The 25,214-nt window shown below is 43.3% G+C and overlaps 1 protein-coding gene across 1 annotated transcript in view; it reads right to left on the reverse strand.

The window, feature by feature from the left end:
• Positions 1–25,214, reverse strand: part of PLB1 (phospholipase B1) — a 127,174-nt gene that overhangs the window by 90,211 nt on the left and 11,749 nt on the right. The window contains exons 3-7 of the mRNA XM_020886318.2: positions 10,512–10,573; positions 9,184–9,265; positions 7,957–8,006; positions 4,254–4,294; positions 3,637–3,680 (exon numbers count right to left, since the gene is read on the reverse strand). Coding sequence (XP_020741977.2) covers positions 3,637–3,680; positions 4,254–4,294; positions 7,957–8,006; positions 9,184–9,265; positions 10,512–10,573 — 279 coding nt within the window. The remainder of the gene's footprint in view (positions 1–3,636; positions 3,681–4,253; positions 4,295–7,956; positions 8,007–9,183; positions 9,266–10,511; positions 10,574–25,214) is intronic.

Consider the following 25,214-nt stretch of genomic DNA (forward strand, 5'->3'; position numbering starts at 1 on the left):
CTGCCCCTGTCCCAAAGCATGATCTGCCTTGGGCTGTGAGGTCCACCTTGTAGCAGGCCCTTAGAAGTGAACGGAGTTGAGAAAAAGGAGCATCCATCAGGTGCTACGCCAGCCAAGTGCCAAGCCCTGAGGTGTGTGTGTAAAGGGGAGCCAAGGCTGGGGGAGGCTACACCAGCTGCCTGAGGTGGCTGGGATCTGAGCCTCAGCACTCAGATCCCACAGTTCTTCACTGTCCTGTGCTGCGTACTCGTTAGGGAAAGTGTGCTGGGATGGGGGACCCGGCAGGCTGCCTCCCTGCCCTCCCTTCTCCTGAGAGTGACAGCAGAACAGGAAGGCTCCAGGGAGCACATGGAAGACGCGTCCCAGAGCTGACAGCCGGAGGACCACTAAAAATAGTGCTGTCAGGAGCAGTTAGGCTGTGTCTGCTCCCGAGAGCGGAGACGGCCGACGGGGAGAGTGCCATGGCAGTGAAGTGGTGCCCCATCCCCGGCCCCTCTTTCTACTGTCTCCATCCACAAGTGCCTGGGGCTTTCTGGAGCAGAATCCAAAAGACAGCTTTAGAGGAGCTGCTGTTGAAGGAAGCTGACACTGTGCAGGTAGCAGGGAGAGAAGGGGCAGGAGAGCGGGAGTCGCCCACTGGGCTTTGTCCGCTTGGGCAGCCTCCTCAGTCACCTGGGGCCACAACATCTTCATCCTCAACCCAAAATCAGGAGCCTCCTTTATGGCGCCCTGACCAGCCCGTGGACGGAGCCCATCCCCCAGGCGTGGTGGGAACCCAGAGCTGAAGGTGACAGGGACAGTGTGGGCATGCGGGTGTGTCTGTGTGAGAGTGTGCATGTGCGAGTGGGTGGGCGATGGGGCACTTTCTCTTCCTCACATCAGGAGGGTCTGCGAGGAAGAATGACAGAACAGCCTGGTGTGACATCTTTGAAAGTGAAAGGCTCTCCAAGTTAGTGAGGGAGTGAAAGTCGCTCAGTCATGTCTGACTCTCTGCGACCCCATAGACTATACAGGCCATGGAATTCCCCAGGCCAGAATCCTGGAGTGGGTAGCCATTCCCTTCTCCAGGGGATCTTCCCAACCCAGGGATCGAACCCAGTTCTCCTGCATTGCAGGTGGATTCTTTACCAGCTGAACCACCAAGGAAGATCAAATTAAGGGCATTTGTAAAGCACTGCTTCTTTGTGATCAAACATGACCCTGGATCTTTTTGCATAAATCTGCCCATTATTTTGTTCGAGGGCTGCTGTGTACTTGCTCTGTCCTCGTTAGCTCTCTCTGGAGTCAGAACAAAGGACGCAGGCTGTGGGGCTGGGCCACCTGGGTTCCTAGGGACTCTGCCACATATTGACCATGTAACTTTGCGAAAGTCTGTTTACCTTCCTGAGACTCAGTTTTCCCATCTGTACAATGGCACAATGTCTGTGATGGGTGAGAGGACACAGCCAGACCGGAAGGGCTTTAAGGTTCTGGGGTTGAAGGACAGATGGACTGAGCTCGGGCCTGGATGCCCCTGTAGCACTTTCTCCTGGAAGACCAGTTGCTCCTCTGCTTGACTACCCAATATCGCCCCCCTCCCTGGCCCATCCCTCTTAGGTAGACTGGCTTCACTGTCAGCTCCAGGTGAGTCCTGTCCCTAGGGGCATGACTGCACCCTGCCCTCACCACCCTGCCTTCTGCTGCTCCTCTGGTCAGTGGGGCTCCTGGCCACGCTGTACTTAATGGGGGGCTAGTAGGACTTGTTACCAGGTGGGTCAGGGACCCCCAAAATGGAGACAGACTGAGAAATCAGGTAAAGCCATAGCTGTGCTTACGGTTTCAGGGTCTAAACTACATCCCATCTTCCTGCTGCTACTGCTGCTGCTAAGTTGCTTCACTCATGTCTAACTCTGTGAGACCCCATAGACGGCAGCCCACCAGCTTCCGCCACCCCTGGGATTCTCCAGGCAAGAACACTGGAGTGGGTTGCCATTTCCTTCTCCAATGCATGAAGGTGAAAAGTGAAAGTGAAGTCGTTCAGTCGTGTCTGACTCTTGGCAACCCCATGGACTGCAGCCTACCAGGCTCCTCCGTCCTTGGGATTTTCCCATCTTCCTGCTGCTGCTGCTAAGTTGCTTCAGTCGTGTCCAACTCTGTGTGACCCCATAGACCTCTGTGGGACCCCACCAGGCTCCCCTGTCCCTGGGATTCTCCAGGCAAGAATACTGGAGTGGGTTGCCATTTCCTTCTCCCATCTTCCTAGACTCCCCCAAATATACTACTTCATTTCTTCTTTCCTACCAGTTAAAGGTAAACAGGGCTAAACCTAGCCTGAGCTGAGACAGTTACCAAGTCACAGGGGCCCACTTCTTCTGAACCCTTGACCCTTTGCAAGAGGACCCCCCCTACCACTTTGGCCACCAGTGTCCCCTCACCTGTCAATCAGATCCTAGAGGGCTGGACACCAGGCCTCTGCCTCCCCGGATGGATGGCAAGGGCAAATGGCAGGACCAGTGTCTTATTTATCCCTCACTTTGCAGGAGCCTCATAATTCCCAGGTCTTTGGTGACATTCACAGGCTGAACTGACAGGGCACCAGTTACCTCACTTGTTATTATGCTCTGCTCGAGTGTCAGATCAGGAGGGCATTTGTATTGCCACCCGAGTCTTTTCACTCTAATTATGGAGTGAAAAGTGGTATTCTTGCTTTTGGCTTGTGAACACCAGCCATAGGTGACTCTATCCACCAGGCTAACTCAGCTGGCGTCAAGGCACTCAGGGGTTTCAGGATGACTTAATCAGGTTGCAAGGAAACTCTGATATTAAGTGGGGAAAAAAAAACATGCTACATATAACATATTCCTAAGCACGTTCACATATAAAAGGTCAAAATGTTAATACTGATTATCTGACTCCTTGCAAATCCATGGACTGTAGATGCCAGTCTCCTCTGTCCATGGAATTCTCCAGATAAGAATAATGGAGTAGGTTGCTATTTCCTCCTCCAGGGGATCTTCCTGACCCAGGGATCAAATCCAGATCTCCTGCAATGCAGGCAGATTCTTTACCATCTGAGCCACCAGGGAAGCCCAATGATTGTCTCTAGATGGAGGGATTACAGTTAGTTTTCATTCTTTTCATTTCACTTTGCTGAAGTCAATTGATGTATCTATTTTGTAAGTAAGGGAGTTACTACAAAATGAAATGAACTGATAATTGGAGCTGGGTCTTCTCCTGGGTGGGGCGGTGGGGGCAGTGATGGTCAACAGTTTCCCAGACAAAGTGCTGTTTGGGGTCCTGGGGGAGAAGAAGCCTTGGGATTTTGGCCCAGGCACCCCTGACCCCTCTCTTACATCCCTTAACCTTAACCCCATGTCTCTTGGAGTCTTCTCACTCAGGGACCCTCGGACACATCTCTCATGTCTTCCTTTCAAGGGACTCACTCAGGGACCCTCGGACACATCTCTCATGTCTTCCTTTCAAGGGACGTGACTCTTCACACCCTGGCTCCCTCTGTCCTCTCAGAATGCCTCCCCCTTTCCTCAGGCTCTGCCACAATGTGGCCAGTAGGGCACATCCTCTTCTTTCACCAAAGGGCTGCTGTGTTGGGGGGCACAGGGACAATCTGGATTCCAGCCATGAAAACACCAAACTCACCAGTCACCACTCCCATGCATGCTTGCGGCTCCTGCTTTTCAGTCCTGCAGACATACAAACGGCAGCCTGAGTTTGTTGCCTACCAATGCTTGCCCTCAACTGCTGTGGTCTCCTTCACAACAGGCATCAGCTCAGCATTGCTCCGATTCTGGATTTATCCTTTCTGGAGACAGAGGCACACCTCAGAGGGCAATGGAGTTGCCAAAATGTGGTGAGCAGCTCTGGACCCTCCTCCCTGCCCCTCTAGTCCGGTCCCAAGTTGGAAGGGGACACAGACCGCTACGTAGAATGAGCCTGACCCTGGTCCAACTCTGCTTGCATCCCCCGGAGCAGAGCACAGAGGCTGGAGGGAGAGAGCAAGAACCCCTCATTCAGCCCTTCCCGCTATTCCTCCCTTATTCACCCCAGGGAGCCGGGGGATTCCCGCACAGAACGCTGGATAAAGAGGCAGGCATTTGTGCTCTGGGCTCCACTCTTCTGCCTGCCCCTAAGGGAGCCTGAAGCCAGCATCTCCTCCCTGGCCCTCAGGTCTCCCCACCAATGAAGCAGGGAGACAAGAGTTGATCAACCTGGAGGCTCGGCTCAGCTCTCTGGCTCTGGGGTTCCCGAACAATTACCATTCTTGTTCCTCCAGGTCATCCGTCCCTGAGTCTGGAGGCTGGAAAAGATACGGGGTGTGAGCAGCCCACCCAGGGAAGGTGGTAGAGCCTGTCCTGGGGAGACTCCAGCTGCCTGCCATACACCCCCTCCCACCAACAAAAGGGAATCCCTGGATCCAGAAAATGGCCAGACCTGCCTGCATTCATTTTTCAGGTTAGATTTTCTCCAAGGTTTGCTGGTCCAAACTCAGGGAATAACAGGTGTAAAAGTTTTCTTCAGATTAGAAAACTGGGTGGCAGAGCTTAGACTTAAAAGTGTCTCTGTAGAATGTTAACATCCTTCATAGAAACACAATAGGTTGTTTTATTGTGACTTTCCATACTCTAAAATAATTAGATAATCTAATACACAATCTAAAATGTGTGTGATCTGTCTCCCTTGCCTAGAGTGTAAATTCCAGGAGGGCAGCAATTTGCCTCTGCTTTGTTCTTAATTATATTCCTCAGACCTAGAACAGCATCTGATGCATCATAAGTACTCAATAAGTACTCACTCAATACTATTTTTTGAATGAACAATGTAAGTGTTTGATTGTCCTTTTGGAAAAAGCTGAACCACACAGGACTAAGTTGGAGAGTTTCCCTGGTCATAGGGCTGAGGTGAGACCATGAGAATCTTGTCTTTTGTGAGGTCCCAGGGATGTTTGGGGGATTCCCAGATGGTGCTAGTGGTAAAGAACCCGCCTGCCAATGCAGGAGACATGAGAGACGCAGGTTCGATCCTTGGGTTGGGAAGATCCCCTGGAGGAGGAAATGGCAATCCATTCCAGTATTCTTGCCTGGAATATCCCATGGACAGAGGATCCTGGCTGGCACAGTCCATGAAGTCACACAGAGTTGGACACAACTGAGCGACTAAGCACAGGGATGCTTGGAATTGTGCCCAGAACACTGAAAATGCTCAGCACTTATTAGCTGTTGTCAATAGTAGTATTTTCACAGGTTCTGACACAAATTGTCTCTCTCAAAACTCCTAGAAGACAGTGTCTCCAGGTGTGGTGATGACAGGTGATGCTGTACCCTCACTACCTTACACCCAGCCTGCTGTTGCTTCCCTTTAAAGGGCCTGCCTGTCCTTAAGGACCCAGCTTCAAAGACAGCCAGTCAGTCTGTAAAAATGGGCCACACCTCTGGCTCCCTCTGGGGAAGGCAGGCTGACTCTCCTCTGACTGGGATGGAGTCCTTTCTTCTTTTCAACAAGAGGGAGCTTGAAAAAGTTTTCTGAGGGAAGGTAACACATTAAACAGAAAACCACACGCAAATACAAGTCAGGTGAAGTCCTGAGGGAGGCCTACCTCCCTCTGAGGCCTACCTACCTCAGACCTACCCCTCTGAGACAAAGGGGTCAGCCTGTGCCTGGCCAAAGTGGACCTGACTGACAGTAGAGGTTCTCCTCAGAAAAGCTGGATGGGGGTGCTGAGGGGAAGGAAGGGAGAGGATGAGAGGAACAGGTAGAGAGAGTATGGGAGAGCTGAGGGAGAGGTCACAGAGGGGAAGGTTGGGACAAACCCAGCAAACTCCTCTGCCGCCATTTTGCCAACTGCTGGCCATTTTCCCCCACGCTCTTCACTGGGTGCATGTTCTGTGGCCTGGCCCTAGAGACACACAACTGAGACACAAGCCCTAGCTTCAAGGAATTTGATAGAGTGGATTAAAGCCTCCCTGGCATGGCAAATGTCTGTGATTCTTAGTTAAGAGGGATAAAAGGTCACAGACAGCATATTGCAGTGTAACCCTATTTAGGTCATACACATTTTCTCTCTCTCACACACACATGCTATATATTGAAGTGTGTGTGTGTGTATGTATGTGGCTGTTGAGGCAAGACAATAGGAGATATGAATGAGATCTTCCATTTTTTAATACTATCTACATGTGTTTTCATTTTTTCCTTATAATGAATGTCTGTCACAAGTGTTAGTTTGAAAACAATTTTGACGACTCTGATCTTTAACATTCTGTGAGAAAAAAGGAAGTCCAGAGCAATTAAACAAACAAGTGCTAGCATTGGTCACAAGTAAGTGCTAGGCCTTGGAAGCTCCAGGAACTTGGAACAAAAGTACCAGCTTTCCACCTTCCTTCTTTTTCATTTCACTATCTTCCATTATCTTTCCCTATCCTGATGTCTTTCATAAACCAGGCTGAGTTCATGAGAGCTGACTCTTCAGGGCAGACAGAGGCAGGCAGCCTCCTAAGAACTGTGCTCCTGGGGCTTATCCTGAAGGTTGAGGTGCCGTCAGCTTGAGGATAATGATCGGGGGCTGGGAGACCATCATGGACTGAAAGCATCTCCCAGCACCCTGGGCTCCCAGGAGGAGAGAGGGTGAGCTGAGTGACAGCAGGAGCTGTGAGGCTGAATAATTCATGAGTCAAAGAACTCTCTCAGAGCCAGGACCAAAGAGTGGAAACCACTGATTGGTTTAACTTTAGAAACCTGGCTTGGAGTGGAGAGTTCCCTGCAGAGAATTTCCCTGCCTCAGGAAGGAGGATTCGCGAGTCCTCCAGCCAGTGTCACACACTCCTGGCTCTGCGATGTCACCATCAGCATGCAGGGACACATAGGCTCGGCAGCGGTAATGTGCTCCTCATGACAGAAAATCTCTCTTCTCATTATTCCCACCTCGCCTTTACATCCCTCCCCTGGGACACCTCTGCCTTCACCCTTATCCATGTGCACCCTCGCGCACACACACACACACACAGTCACTCACACACACACACACACACACACACACACACACACACACAGTCACACATGCAGGTTTAACCCCACCATCACAAATAGCGAAGAACAAGGGTGGGAGCCCTGGCTGCAGATTTCACTGGGCCCTGATCAGTTTTTCTAACGTGAAGTCTTCACCTAGGGCCGGTGCTGTGCGCAGGGTAATGGGATGGGTTTGCAGCAAGGAGGCAGCCCGGGCCAGGGGCAGGGGCTGAGGCTGCAGGGGTGCAGAGGGCAGCGGCGACAGAGGACATGGGGAAGGAAACAAGGTAGGCAGAGATGGGAGGAAGACATGGAAGGGGAGAGGCGACAATGTACTGGTTCAGGTGTGTGGGGTACCGGGCAGAGCTGAGAACACCTGATTAGTGGTGCATGCAGCTGGGACTGCTAGGACTTGTGGGGCAGCAGTGCTGAGACCAGGGAGTGGGCCTGCGGGAAGCCAGGACTGACCAGGAAATCACACTGGCTCTGCTCTCCAACCCTCCTCTCTTTCTGCTTATCCCTCTCTCCTCTTTCCATCCTTCCCTTATTGCTCCCTTTCTCAGTTCCTGATCACATAAAACCATACCACTTCAAACTTATTAGCAAAGATGGGTGTATTTTTAAAAATTTGCCAAGCAGGTAAGGACATTTTTCTTCTTTATCTCATAAGTAGAAAGTTTAAGAGATTGCTTTTAAAATTCTGTGTGATCTTTGGCTTATTTATCAGTAGGTTTGATTTACTCATGAGAAAGTTCAAAAGTTTCTTCATCCTAAAGAGAGTCAGTCACTCAATTTAAAACAACAACATCAACTCAGAACCCCAGATTTTAGGATTTTTCCAGTTCAGAAAATATTCTCTCTCCCCAAGTGAAACATTCTTCCTGGTTACTAGGAGCTCATTCAAAGAATGCCCATCCCAAACCCCGCCTCCCACCTCCATCTCCTTGCTATACTCACATTGCCAATGGCTGCCACAAATTTAATATCAGAAGGTCTCAGAGAGTGAACTGCAAAGACAAGAACCCATGTAAGAAGATCAGATCTACATTTCTCACAGTGTGGGTCCAGGATGCCAAGTGGGAGAAGCAGACCCAAGGCCCTCACCCCAAGGATGCCCCAAGGTTGGCCATGGGAGTGGGACTCTGAAGACTAAGAAGTCACTGGAAGCCCTAAACCTGCTCCAAAGAGGCTCAGTCCTCAGCTAGAGGCCACACTGCTGACTGGTCTCAGGATCTCCAAGTAGGTGGCGCATGGAAGATTAATCACGGATCACCTTTCCTTCTCATCTGGCGCTCTTTCTGCCTCTCACTTCCCTCTATCCCTTGACTCTGCATTTCTCGGCCACCATTAATAAGAGAGGAACACAGTAAAATGAAAACCATCTGGGTTCAAAAGGGATCATGTTGGCTTGGAGGCTTGCCAGAGAACAGGGCTGTGAACACTCATAAATATCAGACACAAGCTGCAGGAAGCCTCCACGATCTACCTGGGTCACCAGCATCCTTAAAATTAAATTTCCTTAGAAACCACTGATATATTCCTTGGTCATGTTATGGGGGCATTAAGGGTAAGCCTCCTAAAGAAGCCACTTGCTAAGAAGTACATCGATTTCTTTTTCCAACCACACTTCTTACATGATAGAATAGTAAGAATAGCATGTTTAACTGGAAATCCTGGTAAGCCAGTACAATGCAAACAAACAAAGCCATTAAACACAGTCCATAATGCAGCCATGCAACACGATAAAGCTGAAGAAGAGGATCAGTTCAACAGCAACATTCATAGCATCCAGGTATTAGACGAACTTAACCCATTATAGGAAAAAATATGTCTAGAGCAGCCACTGTGGCTACCTTACAGGATTGGGAAGGTACGTGTGTAGCACAGATCCATCCAACCCACAGCTCCTGTGACATGGTCCACCCACCTGGAGGTGAGCTCCCAGGGGTCGCCTTTACCCAGGTAAAACCACCATGGGGCCATGTTGGTTTTATCTCTTGAGCAGTGTGTTGGGCTGTGTCCCTCCATAGAAGTGACTGAGGATATCAAAAGAAGAGGGGCTGAGGACAGGGAAGAGGGAAGATGTGAATAGCCAAAGGTGCAAGTAAGTGGAGTTCAAGCCTCTGCCAGCCACGTCAGAGAGAAGATGCTGGCCTTCCTGGCTCATGGCTCAGGGTCACGTACCTGAGTTAGAAGACACAGTGGATCCTGGAGAAGGCACATTCTCTGAGTTGCAAAAGAATGAAAAACTCTTCAGGCTCTGCCCCTGAAACCAAATGTCAGAAATATCAGCTGCCTTGTAAGGAAACGTTACAGGTCTTAAAAGTTTGATGTAGAGATGACCATGTACTTATTCTATGAGGCTCAAAATCCAGAAGCAACAATTGTCCATAGTCATGTTCTATTAACCCTTTACCCAGTTCACTTAGTAAAAGGAGACTTATGCCTGTTGAGAATGATTTTAGAGGTGGCAAGTAAGGATGCCTCAGAACAGTGGGGGTGGAGAGAGAGGGAGGCAGGATAAAGAATAAAAACCAACTCTTGTGATAATGAGAAAGTTCTGGAGATAGGAAGTGGTGATAGGTACGCAACAATGTGAATATACTCAATGTCACTGAACTGTACACTCAAAAATGATCAATTTTATATTATGTATATTTTATCACAATAAAAAGGAAATCACTGAGACTCAATATATCTAGACTAAAAAAATTTAAATCTCTTCTATGATGTTATATTTTTTGTATTATCTACTTTCCTTCTTTAAATTTGATTGCTTAAAGTGGGTATATGGGGCATTATGTTATTTAAAGCTGGGAATTGGATAAAGTGGAAATTGAGAGACTCTTGTGTCCCCACTGGAACAGAATGTGTCCTAAGCCCAGAGGGGGCTGAAAGCAGGTGGGGGGCGGGGGGAGGGCTGGTCCTCGTGTCCACTTGGCTGCCTCAGATGCCCATGTACATCCAGAGCAACCTCCACTTCTGTGAATCAGGTGGAGGACTTTGGGAAAGGAGATCATATGTATTCTCCCCAGAACCGAGAGCAAAAGGGGAAACATTCCAATGGGGGAAAATGTGCAGTAAATTGGTTGCACATCTGTCACAAGGAGACACAAGTTAATTTCTCATGAATTACTGATTTCAGTAAGAGATAAAGCATTTACTCTCAACTCTTATCTTGTAGATGTTCTGGGAAAACCTCACCCAAATGACTTTGGATAACTCACAACATCTGCTTCAAGGTTCACAGAGATAACCAGGCTGTTTATAAGTCTTTCTGGGCACTTCTGGGAATCACCTGCTCAGTCTGAAGAGATTTTGAGCCCCAGATTCCAAGAGCTACAGTTATGCTGCCTCCACTCTGCCAGGTAACCTGCCTGTCCCTGGGGAAGCAGCTCACCCAGCCTATACCCTCCAAGGCCTCAGGGAAGGGCCTGTCAACTTGTATCAAGACTTGGACTCACCCTTCAGAAGGGAAGTCACTACCTCTCCCATGAGGACAAAACCCTTACCTCTGGCCATAGCTGTTCTTCCAATGTGTTCTCTCCAGGGGAGGTATGGGCCTGGGTCGGTCCTAAAAGAAAGCAAGAACTGTCCTGGTTATTTATCTGGAATTAACTCCCTGCTCTAGATTCATAGCTCTCATGCTTTTCCTCTCTGCCCTACCTATTTGCCCTGCTCATTAATGTCCCTTGTGTTAGGAAAGTCCAGGTTCCATCCCTCCAACTATCACCTTCATTGTTTGGGACCCTGTACATCCATTAACACAGCCTCTTAAGGCAGAATCCCTAGGTTGAGAAGCAAAAGTGTCATCTGGGAGGGGTTAGCAATAACCCTATATCTTGCATGGACACACTACCGCAGATCGCTTTGTGGGCTCCTTAGTGAAGGGCAGAACTCTAGGGGACAGTGATGTTGGACAAATAACTGCTGTTGTTTGGGGATTCAGGGCGAATCAGAGAAGGTGGAGGACTTTCTGAAACAGTCTGAAGGGTGATGTTAGCTTAAGACAAGAGCTAATAGTGGCATTCCCAATAGCCATGACTGTACATAGTGGCTGGACAAGGGCTGTCTTCAGATATCTTACTGAACATGAAATGAAGAAGAAGAAAAGGCAGGTGGAGAGACTGCTAAGACACTGTTCTCATCCCACCTTACTTCGTGCCAGTCTTTTAAAACTTAGTTTTTAAAAAATTTTATGTACAATGAGAGATTCACTTTATAAGCCAATGAGTTTCCCCATCAAACCTTTAGCTTTTTAAATACACAAATAAGGGTATAGCACAGTAACAGCACTCTAAATAAAGGAATAAAAACAATCACCCATGGTGACAGCACCCCATAGCCAAGAGTAATTTCATGTGCTCACACTCATGTCCACCATCAGGCTCCTGACCAGTCTCACTTTTCATTCAGTTGTAATCAGTGTGGATGTAATCTTGTATCCTACAAGCTCCTTTAATGCTGTATCTTGAGCATTCTTTTTCACACTGATATACAATCTTGATGCTTACTTCAACAGCATCAAGAAACATTTATGATACTGATATGTAATCAGAGGTCTGGCTCCCTTGCTCCCTCTGGCTTCTCTCCACCTAGTTCTCTCTCCAGGGTGCACATTCTTTGAATGGTCATGCCATGCAAGAACCCCCAGACAGCATCAGACAAGGCCAAAGGGAGGCCTGATTTGGGGAGAGGGGACTTGATTTCTTTTCCACTCCAGCCTTCTTCTGCAGTTTTTCTTCCTGAACCTGGAAAGAATTCATCTGGAGTTTCATGAGGGACAAGAGTGTATTTCCATTTCATGCCTACAGTGCAATCTGGCATTGATTTCCACGTAGGAAGTCGTAACAGAAATGTGGGTTGTATCCTGCCCCCAGATCTCAGTGACCCTTTGGAAATTCCCAGAAGAAATATTTCTGAGCAGAAAGAACCACAGGATGGGAAGGTGCTGAGATGTGGACAAACACAGAGTGCTTGAAAGGGCTGGAGCACAGGGATCATAACCGGAGGGCAAGGTAGATGAGGCTGCTCCGACAGATGGCAGCCGGGCTGTGAAGCTGTGAACACCAGGCTACTCCACAGGCAACAGGAATCTGTGACAGGTCTTTGAAGAGATGAGCATGAGGGTGTGTTTTAAGATGATCATCACTCTGGGAAGTAGTGGGGTAGATGAATTAGCAGGGGAGAGATTTGAGACCATTTTGGTAATATTCTTTTTAAGCCAGGATAAAAACAAGCATGGAAGTCAATATTTATATGCAGTTTCTAGGTACCCAGCCCTATTCTAAGCACTTACATGAAATAATTCATTTAATCTTCACAATGACTCTGTGAGATAAATGCTATCCTCCCCACCTTACAGGCCCAGAAAGGGTAAGTTACATTTTAAAGGTGGCACAATGAACAAATGGTGATGGAAGGATTTGAAAACGGGGAGTCTGGCCCCATGGGCCATGCTCAGAACCAAACTAAGTGTAAGTCACAGCCTAGGATCTAGACCAGGGCTCAATCAACTTCTGGTAAAGGGCCAGATTGTCAGTCTTTTAGATTTTGCTGACTATACAGTCTCTGCCACAAACACTCAGCTCTGATTGTATTGTGAAAGCTACAATAGATAATATGTAAACAAATTAACTTTATAGAGACAAATTTGAATTTCATATAATTTTCATGTACCATGAAATATCTTTTTTTCTTAACCATTGAAAAAATGTAAAAACCTTTCTGGGTATCAACAAACTGATTTTAAAGTTTACATGGAGAGGCAAAACACCCAGAATGGCCAACAGAATATTGAAGGAGAAGAACAAAGTCAGAGGACTGACGCTGCCCAACTTCAAAAGTTACCTATATGAAGCTTTAGGGTGATATAGAGCTTTATGAAGCTATAGGGTGATATTGGCAGAACAGACAAATAGATCCATGGAACAAGAGAGAGTTCCCAGACACAGACCCACAGAGAGTCAACTGCTCTCTGATAAGAGTGCAAAGGCAACACAAGGGAGAAAAGACAGCTTTTCAACAAATGCCGGAATAACCAGAAGTTCACATGGAAAAAAAAAATCAATCTAAAAATGTAAATATCATTCTTAACTCACAGATCATACAAAAAGAGGTAAAGGCTGGATTTGGCCCATGGGCTATTGTTATGAGAACAACATGAGAACCAGTGTCTGATCTAGACACTACTAAAAAGAGGCCAAAGTGAAATGGGAAGATGACATCTCTAGTGATCAGCAATAGCCCTGAGCCCCAGGCATCCCAGGTGGGAGCCTGGATCTACCTCTAGATTACCAGGCTGCTTGCTACTGCCACAGCTCCTCACTGGGCTTTGCCAGCACCTTCACGAGTAGAGGAATACAGGTGCTAGAGCAACTCTCCCCTGATCTTTGAGAAATGTCCCAGTCAGCACAACTCCTGGTCTTTCAGGCTTCATGCCTGAGGGGGTGTGGTATAAACTGCTCTTCAAAGAAAGCTTTTGGTCTCTGCTGTAAATAGAAGTCTTTAATTGAAAAAAAATTTTTTTATGACCAAGGATATTCTTGTACTCTATAGTTCATACATTTAAAAAATTGAATAATATAAGTAAAATATCTAGCCCAGTGTCTACTTCACTTCAACAATGAAGTAAAGTTTTATGGAGAAATGAAGGAGATTGTAAGGCATGAGGCACTGTTCTAAAAAGGAAGAGGTGAAGGACAATATACAAAGTGTATATTGAGATACATTAAATTTGCTGAGAAGTGTTTCATTATCAATCCAGAGACATAACCATACAAAATCTATGGGATACAGCAAAAACACTTCTTAGAGAGAGGTTCCCAGCTATATAGGCCTTCCTCAAAAACAAGAAAAATTTCGAACAACCTAATCTACCACTTAAAAGAGTTAGAAAAAGAATAACAGACAAAACCTAAAGTCTAGGCAAAAGGAAGGATATAATAAAGACCAGAGAGGAAATAAATAAAATAGAGATTTAAAAAATAGAAAAAAAAAATCAATAAAACCAAGAGCTGTTTCTTTAAAAGGGTAAACAAGATTGACAAACATCTGGCCAGGCTCACCAAGAAGAAAAGAGAACCCAGATAAACAAAATAAGAAATGAAAAAGGGGACATACAACCAATACTGCAGAGATACCAAAAACATAAGGAAACGTTACAATCATATGCCATCAGATTTGACAACCTAGAAGAAATGGACAAGTTTCTAGAAACAGACTGCCCACCAAAATTGAATCAATAGATAATTTGGAAAAAAAAAAAAAAAAGAAATAGGTAAATTGAAAGATCATTAGAGGTGAAATAAAATCTATAAAGAAAAAAACTCCCTGCAAACAAAAGTCCAGGACCAGATGGCTTCACAGGTGAATTCTACCAAACATACAATGAAGAACTTATACCAATATTTCTCAAACTCTTCCAAAAAATTGAAGAGGAGGGAGTATTCTCAAAGATATTCTATGAAGCCACCATTACCCTGGTACCAAAACCAGACAAAGACACCACCAAAAAAGAAATCTATAGGCCAGTATCTCTGATGAATATAGATGCAAAAATTCTAAACAAAATATTAGCAAATTGAATTCAACAACACATAAAAAAGATCATACACCACAACCAAATGGGATTTGTCCCAAGTTCACTAGCATGGTTTAATATATGCAAATCAATCAATTTGATATACCACATAAAAGACAAAAACCTCATGATCATCTCAATAGATGCAGAAGAAGCATTGACAAAATTCAATATCCATTCATGATAAAAACCCTTACCACAAGTGGGTATAAAGGAAATATATCTCAACATAATAAAAGCTATTTACAACAAACCCACAGTCAATATAATACTCAACAATGAAAAGCTGAAAGCCTTCCTGCTAAAATCTGGAACAAGACAAGGATGCCCACTCCCACCTTTTCTATTCAACATAGTGCTTGAAGTCCTCGCCACAAAGATCAAACAAGAAAAAGAAATAAAAGGTATTCAAATTGGAAGGGAAGAGGTAAAATTGTCATTAACTGCAGGTGACATGATTTTATTTATAGAAAACCCTAAAGACTCCACACAAAAACTACAAGACTGATAAATTCTCAAGGCAGTAGGATACAAGATTAACATATGAAAATCAGCTGCACTTCTTTACACTAATAATGAAATATCAGAGAGACCTGATATAAAAAAAAAAAAAAACCTTTTAATATTGCACTAAAAAACTTAGGGGTAAACTTGACCAAGAAGGTGAAGAAGGAAATGGCAACCCACTCCAGTATTCTTGCCCGGAGAATTCCATGGATGGAGGAGCCTGGCAGGCTACAGTTCATGGGGTCACAAAGAGTCAGACAAACATTGACCAAGGAGGTGAAAGACTTACATGCTGAGAACTATAAAGCATTAATAAAGGAAACTGAAAATTATTCAAGTAAATGGAAAGCTGTCCCATGCCCTTGGATTGGAAGAATTAATATTGTTAAAATGATGATACTACCCAAAACAGTCTACAGACTCAATGTGATCCCTATCAAATTACCCATGAAATTTTTCAAAAATAATCCTAAAATTGACATGGAACTGTAAAAGATCCAGAATTGCCACAGTAATCCTGAAGTAAAAGAATAAAGCAGGGGGCATAACCCTCCTTCAGAAAATACCATAAAGCTACAATAATCAAAATAACATGGTATCAGCACAAAAAACAGACATATAAATCAATGGAACAGAATAGGGAGCCCAAAAATATACCCAGACACATATAGTCAATTAATCCTTGACAAAGGAGGCAAGAATATATGATAGGAAAATTGTCTCTTTGGCAAGTGGTGTGGGATAAGTCGGACTGCTATATGTAAACTGATTTTACATATTTTCTGATGAAGTCAGAAAATATCCTTCTCACCATACACAAAAATAAACTCAAAATGGCTTAAAGATGTAAAGACATGACATAAAGATATCATAAGACATGACACCACAAAACTCCCAGAAAAGAGCATAGGAAAAACATTCTCTGACATGAATTATATCAATGTTTTCTTAGGTCAGTCTCCCAAGGCAGTACAGATAAAACTGAACAAAATGGGACCTGAATCAAATTTACAAGCTTTTGCACAGCAAGTTCAGTTCAGTCGCTCAGTCGTGTCCAACTCTTTGCAACCCCATGGACTGCAGTATGCCAGGCTTCCCTGTCCATCACCAACTCCCGGAGCTTACTCAAACTCATGTCCATAGAGTCGATGATGCCATCCAACCATCTCATCCTCTGTCATCCCCTTCTCCTCCCACCTTCAATCTTTCCCAGCATCAGGGTCTTTTCCAATGAGTCAGTTCTTCGAATCAGGTGACCAAAGTATTGGAGTTTCAGCTTCAGCATCAGTCCTTCCCATGAATATTCAGGACTGATTTCCTTTAGGATAGACTGGTTGGATCTCTTTGCTGTCCAAGCTGCACAACAAAGGAAACTATAAAACAAAAAACCAAAAAGGCAACCTACAGAATGGGACAAAATATTTGCAAAAGGGTGTGACCGGCAAGGGCTTAATTTCCAAAATATATGAACAACTTGTACAACTCATGTAAAATTTAAGTGAAAAGAAACTTAAGAATTGGCTGCAAATTTGTGTTCTTTCCCCACGCTACACACAGAACAATTAACAGAGCCTTAGAAACTCAAGGTCTTTGGCCACCACTATCTTTTTCAAAATCATTAACTATGCAAACCCAGGGTGATTCCTAGAATGCCAGGTTAAAAAAGAAAAGAAAAGAAAAAACTGAGCAAAGACATCTCTGTCTGTCCTCTGTGAGGGAAGCAGTTTAAGTCGAGGCAAGAAACTGAAAAATGAACCAACAATCCTCAGAAAAATAAAGCAGAATGCTAAATTTTATCAGACATGTCCAGTTTTCAATGAAAATTAGCCAATGAAAAACTAGTCCAGGAACCAATGAAAACTGGCTCTGAGTGGGCCCAGATGTTGAGTTTTGCCGGCAAGGTTTGCAAAGTAGCTATTATATACATGTTCAAAGAATTAAAGAAAAATTTCTTCTTTAAAGAAAAAAAAAAAAAAAAAGGTTAGAGACTCAACAAATAGAAGCTAAAAAAAAAGTCCAGAAGTGAAAAGTAAAATATTTGAAAAATTTACTAGATGGTTTCAGTAACAGACTTGAGATGGCAGAAGAAAAGAATCTGTAAACTTAAAGATAGACCAATAGAAAGTACCTTTCTGAAAAATAAAGAGGAAAAGAGATTGAAGAAAAATGAATAGAGCATCAGAAGTGTGTGGATATTGTCAAGCATATAAATAACCTGGTAATGAGTCCCAGAGAGGCAGAGAGAGGGAGGCAGAGAAAGATTAAGCGATAATGGCTGAAATGTTTTCATGTTTGATGAAGAACATTGAGCCACAGATCAAAGAAGCAGGGAAAAAACAAAAGCAAACAAAAAAAAACCACTTTAAGTAAGAAAAACACAATTTTCCCTGGATACATCAACTGTAATAACTGAGTGTCTAGATGTAGATTAAAGCCAAGGTAAACAAAACTCAACAGAAGAAAAACAACTTTTCATGTATAGGAGACCAACATTATGGTTACCAGCTGACTTATGGGAAATGGTGGAGGCCAGAAGGCAGAGGAATGATGTATTTAAAATGCTAAAAGGAAGATGATCCCATGTGGAAGCATGGTAATATAAAAAGAAATGAAGTACACAAAGAGTATATGAGGTAAATCCAAAATAAAATTGTCTGTATAAAACAGAAGTCAGCAAATTATGACCCATAAATCAAATCTGCCTACAGCTTATTTTTATATGGCTCACTAGACAAGAAGGTTATTTACATTTTAAAGGGGTATAGAACAAATAAGAACTTGTGGTAGAGACCATACATGATCCACAAAACCAAATGTTTACCATTTGACTCTTTACAGAAAAAAAAGTTTACCAAACTTGATATAAGAAAATTAAAAAGGGGACTTCTCTGGTGGTCCAGTGGCTAAGACTGTGCTCTCAATGCAGGGGGCCCAGGTTTGATCCCTGGTCAGGGAACTGCATCTCACATGCTTCAGCTAAGACCTGGTACAGTCAAATAAATAATTTTTTTTTAAAGTATACAGTGTAGAGTTCAAAATATATGTAACATGAGCAGATTTGAATGGAGCAAATGGAGCTGTACTTGTGTGAGGTTTTCCCTTTATCTGGGAAATGACTAAATATTAGCCGTTTAGTCGCATCAAACTCTGCATCCCCTGAGGACTTATGTAGCCCACCAGGCTCCTCTGTCTATGGAATTCTCCAGGCAAGAATATTTGAGGGGTTAGCCATTCCCTTCTCCCACATTGCAGGCAGATTTTTTACCATATGAACCACCAGGGAAGCCCATTCACTTATTTATATTAGACTTTCATAGGACAAGGATGCATGCTATAATCTAATGCCAAAATAACAAAACTGTATAGTCAGCAAGCTAACACTGAGCAGGATAGCATGGAGTAACTGAAACAACAGAAATATTTAATCTGAAGAAGACAAGAAAGAAGGAAAGAAGATCAAAGAACAGGTAGGACACATTGAAGAATAGTCAGATATTATTTTAAAACACACTTGGTAAGACTAGAAATGGGAAGCTTAGGGGGGATATATGAGAACTTCCTTCAGTATCTGAAAGGACTGGAAAACCAAGGGGGATGGTGTTGTTCCACATGACGCCTAAACCAGGATAACACCAGTGGAGACAGATCCCTTGGTAGAATAGCTTGGGCTACCTCAATAAGAATGGGCCACTCAGGGCATCTGGTCCAGGCAGAGGCTGAGGACCAAGGTGGGCATGTGGCACACACATCAGACAGGTGTTAGGAGCTTGGACACCCTTGGTCTGGTCAATCTCTCCAGACCTCCATTTTCTCACTTTTAAGGTAAGGTCAATAATAGTCGCCTCATGGAGTTGCTGTCAGGATTAAACACAGGTAAACACGAAGTGCAGCATCTGACACATGGTAAAGATTCAGTAACTGGTAGCTATGATTATTCAAATTTCAATATCAGAGAGATGACCAAGCATAGACCATTTGCAGGTCCTTCCAGTCTCTATGTTTTGGGATTTTCTCATATAACTAGAGAATTCACGTTTCAGTGAAGTTCAGTTGCTCAGTCATGTCCAACTCTTTGCGACCCCATGAACCGTAGCACACCAGGCCTCCCCGTCCATCACCAACTCCCGGAGTCCACCCAAACCCATGTCCGTTGACTCAGTGATGCCATCCAACAATCTCAACCTCTGTGTCTTCAATCTTTCCCAGCATCAGGGTCTTTTCAAATGAGTCAGCTCTTCACATCAGGTGGTCAAAGTATTGGAGTTTCAGCTTCAACATCAGTCCTTCCAGTGAACAGCCAGGACTTATCTCCTTTAGGGTGGACTGGTTGGATCTCCTTGCAGTCCAAGGGACTCTGAAGAGTCTTCTCCAACACCACAGTTCAAAGGTGTCAATTCTTCTGCACTCAGCTTTCTTTATAGTCCAACTCTCACATCCATACATGACTACTGCAAAAAACATAGCCTTAACTAGACAGACCTTTGTTGACAAAGTAACGTCTCTGTTTTTTAATATGCTGTCTAGTTTGGTCATAACTTTCCTTCCAAGGAGTAAGCATTTTTTAATTTCATGGTTGCAATCACCATCTGCAGTTTACCTTAGTGATTTAACTCATCCCTGAAAACTGCTCTAAGGCATCACAAAGAGGCTATTCCTGGAATTGAAGTGTCTAGACTTGAAGACCCAGATGGAAACTCAGGACCCCTCGGACCTATCCCCACTGACTCTTGGGCCTTCACCCCAGTTCTCTGTTTCCCACCAGGTAAATGGGATGGAAAATTCTTGCCTTTCTCACATCACCCTTAGGCCTTTAGGGAGAAATTGTCAAAGCACTTGTGAATTGCTTGAACACTAATCATGGAATCCCAAGGCAATTTTCCCATTTGGAAAGCTGCTTTATTCTCAAGCTCATGGATCTATGAAGGGCTTGGAGTTCCCTGAAAAACTACCTGCTTGTGTGAAGAAGGGAGCATTGCCTGAGGACCACTGCTTCTCCCTGAGATGCAGGAGTGTAAGAGGAAATGGCTGCCTAAGCCAGGAGGAAAGCAGGCCTTCCCAGAGCCCAGCAAACACCCTGCGGGGCATCTTTCTAGGAGCCAGGCCCACTGACTCACCAGTCTGTCGCCTCTTTCAGCTCGTGACCTTTTATGTCTGAAGCCAGCAGACTCATCCTGCCCAAAATACCACTTCCATTAGGCCACTCCCCTGCTGAAGAACACTGAATAGTTCTCACTTCCCAATACGGCAAATCCAAACCTTAGGCTTGTTACATGACCTTGAGCCAGTCACTTAACCTCTCTAAGGCTTAGTTTTTTGGGTTTTTAAATTTTAATTGAACTATAGTTGATTTACAATGTTATGTTAGCTTCTGGTGTACAGCTAAGTGATTCAGTTATATAAATAAATATATACATATACACTTTTTCCTATTCTTTCACATCATGGTTTATTACATGATTTTAATATAGTTTGCTAAGCTTCCTTGGCAGCTCAGACGGTAAAGAATCTGCCTGCAATTCAGGAGACCTGGGTTTGATCCCCGGGTTGGGAATATCCCCTGGAGGAGGAAATGGCAGTATTCTTGCTTGGAGAATTCCATGGACAGAGGAGCCCATGGCTAGAGTCCACGGGGTTGCAAAGAGTCAGACACTACTGAGTGACTAACTTTTTTACTTCATGGTATACCATAGGACCTTGTTATTTATCTATTTTACATATAGGGTTTAGTTTTTTAAAATGTAAAATAACAGGTTTGGATTAAATCATTTTAGAAGTCTCTAAGTTTTAAGACACTCTGATACTCTATTGTTCTCATCTAAGGATTTCAAATTTGAAATTTCATTTGAAAAGACCCTGATGCTGGGAAAGATTGAAGGTGGGAGGAGAAGGGTACAACAGAGGATGAGGTGGTTAGATGACATCACCGACTTGTTGGACATGAGTTTGAGTAAACTCCGGGAGTTGGTGATGGACAGGGAGTCCTGGCATGCTGCAGTCCATGGGGTCGCAAAGAGTCAGACATGACTGAGCGACTGAACTGAACTGAAGGATTTAAAAATCACACTTTACCTAACTCGTCACCTCCCCCGACACCAATCCTGTACTGCAGTCGGGCCAGCCAGCTCCCTGCTCCTCAAACCCAGCACGCTGAGCCCTGACTCTGCCTTTGGGTATGCTGTTTCCCCCACTTGGATGCCCTCTCTGTTCCTCTGCCTTTACGTTAATCCCACTCATCCCCAGCACTTAATTGAGTTTCAACTCCTACGTTAAACTTCTCCAGCCCACATTTATCTCTCAGTTCTCTGAATCCTGTTGCTTTTATTACATCTACTTGCACCTATTTTGGAGCTTAATTCTCCTCCAGTGATTTTATGCAGATCAGTTCTCTCCCCAGAGGCTTCCTCACATTTGGTTTTTTATTTCCCAACCAGGTTCAGCCCTACTTGGCTTCTTGAAGGGTGCTTAGACAGTTAACTGACAGTAGCAAAAATGCAACTAGATGAAAATGATGAGTGACAATAAAGTCTTCAATATCTACAAGGTGCAGATGACATTCCAGAAAAGTAGGACTCCTGAGCCCCAGAGAAAATCCCATACCTGTGCCTACTACTCAGAGCAGGAATTCAGAGGCAAGAGAGTTGAAGTGGGGGTGGGAATAGGGATTCAGGCATCTGATGTAGAAGAAACAGCTTGACACCAGAGCTCCAGGGATGGTTCCGCACCAGCTAGACAGGTGACCTGAGAAAGTCCCCCCACCCCCCACCCCACCCCATCAATAACAGGAAGGATCTGGGCCAACCAGAAGTCCTCCAAGGTTGCTTTCTGTTCATTGGAAAGAGACTATTTCTAGAGGACTGTGCTGGTAACCTCCAGGAAGGACTGCAGGCCCTTGTAAAACAAACATTGACTAACTTTATTTGTTCTAATACTAAAAGAGGCATTCCTTTCCTCACACAATGACTTCGCCCAGTTCCCATCTTTGGCTTTGCAGTGACAGGCCTGGCGTGGGTGTGCTACCAAGCCAAGAGCCTTCATTTACTAGTATGACAGTCTCCTGAAGAACTTCTGACCCCTGCCAGGAAAGTGAAATTCTAGAGAAAATTGTATTTTATTAGGCATAGGGCTTCCTTGCCAACTTGCTTTAGCAAATTGCAGTTTTGAGATAGGGATGTTTCAGTTTTCTAAATCAAAACTTTTCTAAATGGAAACTTTCAGAACAGGAATCTGTTTTCATATGGGTTTTGTTGAGTCCATTTTAAAGCTTGAACAAAAGCTCTGGTTTGGTTCTTTCCTCCGTTGGGCTCTATTGTGACACAGGAAGATGGTGAAAGGCCTTTTCTGTGGACTCAGACTCAGAACTGAATTCTGGCTTCGATCCTTATTAGCTGGATGAACTTGGGCAAGTTATTTAACTTCTGAGTCTCAGTTTTCTCATCTGTAAAACGAAGAGAATAGTACACCCCTCTTAAAGGGAAGTTGTTATATATGTATAGTGCTTAGCATGGGGCTTGGCTGTTCTACTTAACCTCACACCATGAATTTATTTTGAAGGGTATAATGGTAGTGCCCCAGGTGCCTGACAGATAATGTTCATAGTCTCTGAAGACAGGCATCATCATCCCAGGCCTCAACAAATCTTAGTTTTTCAAGGAGTTAAAGCATCACACACTCAAAAGTAACCAAGCACATAAACAAACAACGTATCCAGGAACAAGTATTAGCAGAAAAAACAAAGCAGAAAATGGATCAAAAACTTTGTAGACTGAAATTATAGACAAAAATTATAGAACTGCTGTTTTTAAAAATAAAAGACAAATTTGAGGATATTTACAAGAATACAAAATTATTTTTAAAAGTGACATTGCAAATTTGATAGAGCACTAAATGTAAACTAAATTTGAAAAATGAAACCAATTTTCAAAAATTTGAAAGGAAAAAGATGTTTCCATAGCTGCTGAAAAGACCTTCAACAGCTTTAACATTCATTTCTGATAAATATAAACATACTCAAGAAAACAGAAATTTGTGGATACTTCCTTAATGTGAACACACAAAACATAATTTATGTATATGTATGTATAATTCCCAAAGCCCATCATCTAACTGAACAAGGAAAATTTGTTTTCTACTAAAGTCAGGAACAAAGTGAGAATTCCCACTATCTCCCTTGTTATTTAGCACTGTATTGGAGCAACAGACAATGCAATCAGAAAAGTAAAGTCAGAAAAAGGAAAGCTATTTGTTGATAGTGTGAGAGTAACCTTGAAAACTCTAGAGAATCAGTGTTAAAACTATTTCAAACAATAAAATGATTTAGCAAGATATAAAGTATAAAATTAACATAAAAATTAAAAACCTTCATATACACCAGTATATGGCCTGGCTCAGCAAATATAATGGAAGACACTTATAATAACATAAAACACTTCTGAATAAGCCTATTTTCCTCTATTTACAAATTTAAGGCAATTTCAATAAAACAGCAATACCTTTCTTTTTTTTAAGGGTAGGTGAATTGATTCTAAGATTCATATAGAAAAATAAACATGCAAAAATACCTATGAAAATCCTGAAAAACAAGAGCAAGGAAGTAGGTAAAGCAGATTGCAAAACAATCACAAGTTCTTCCTATCCTTGAATGTATGTCACTTGGCAACATCACATTGCTGTTACTTCCAGAAAGAGGAGACGTTAAGTTCTCTACCCCTTAAACCCGGGGTTGGCTGTATGAATTGCTTTGGTCAAGGGGACATTACCAAACATGATGCAAGCATGAGACTTGAAAAGTGTTGATACTTTTGGAACTTACCCTTTCATTGCTTCTTGGCACCTGAAAATATATGATTTTTTTAAAAAACATCTTCCTTTGCAATCAGAGAATTTAACTGAAATACTACTTCTCATCTGTGACATTTCAAGAATTCTAAGGCCTGACAATATACTCTATTGTCAAGCTATGGAGAAGTAGGCATTTTCATATATATATATATATATATACACATATAGCCAGTGGGAATGTAAAATGGTACATCCCTATGACTGGGGGAAATTTTGGTAATATCTAACCATTTGTGTACTTATCCTTTGACCCAGAAATCCCAGTTTTAGGAATTTACCCTAAATTTAAGCTATACCTCCAAAAACAAAAAAAGACACATGTACGTGATTGTTCATGACACCATTACCTAAAATAGCAGTATATTGGAAACAACCCAATGCCCATGTTGGGAGACTGACTGAATACACGTGGTACATAATGAATATCCTACAGCTGGGAAAAAAGTTAAAAAGATGTCTGAACAGATATAATGTAATTTCAGGGTATGCTGTTAAATGAAAACAAACAAAAAAAAAAACCCAGGATGAAAAAGAAATTTATAATAGTTTATCTTTGTGCGAGAAGAAAAATAATATATATTTGCAAAGCATATACATAGAAGGATAGAAACATAGAAAGGATATGACAATAATTAAATCTGTTACCTATAAGGACAGGTAGAAATGGGATGGAAAGACTAGGGGTAGGAATGGAAATTCTGAGTATATCTTTTCACATAGCTTTGACTCTTGAACCATGTTAATGTTTTATATATTCAAAAAATAAAGTGAGGGGCTTCCCTGGTGGTCCAGTGGTTGAGATTTTGCCTTCCAGTGCAGGGGGTATGGGTTCAATCCCTGATCGGGAGGCTAAGATCCCATATGCCTCATGGCCAAAAAAAAGCAAAACAAAACATGAAACAGAATCGATATTGTAACAAATTCAATCAAGATTTTAAAAATAGTCCTCATCAAAAAAAAAAAAATCTTGGAAAAAAAAAGTAAAATCAACAAGAACAGGAGAAACCGTGTAATTGAATACAAACAGAAACAAAATTATATGTCAAATAGATAACTACACAGAGAGAAGAAAAGAGTTAATAAAAGTGATTTTGATCAAAATATTTTGATTACATACCCTGAGTGGAACAGGACAGTCTAAGGACAAAAAAACAAAGATTTTGAACTTCATTTGTTTGTGGTGTAGTATTGTGGTAATTCTAATATTGTATGTACTGTAGGATTTAACAAATGAATAAATGTATTGCATTTTTGTAAAGCTGGTTTGCACTGCGGGATAAGGAAAATA

This window comes from Odocoileus virginianus, chromosome 2 (genome assembly GCF_023699985.2).
Source record: "Odocoileus virginianus isolate 20LAN1187 ecotype Illinois chromosome 2, Ovbor_1.2, whole genome shotgun sequence".
Taxonomy (NCBI): domain Eukaryota; kingdom Metazoa; phylum Chordata; class Mammalia; order Artiodactyla; family Cervidae; genus Odocoileus; species Odocoileus virginianus.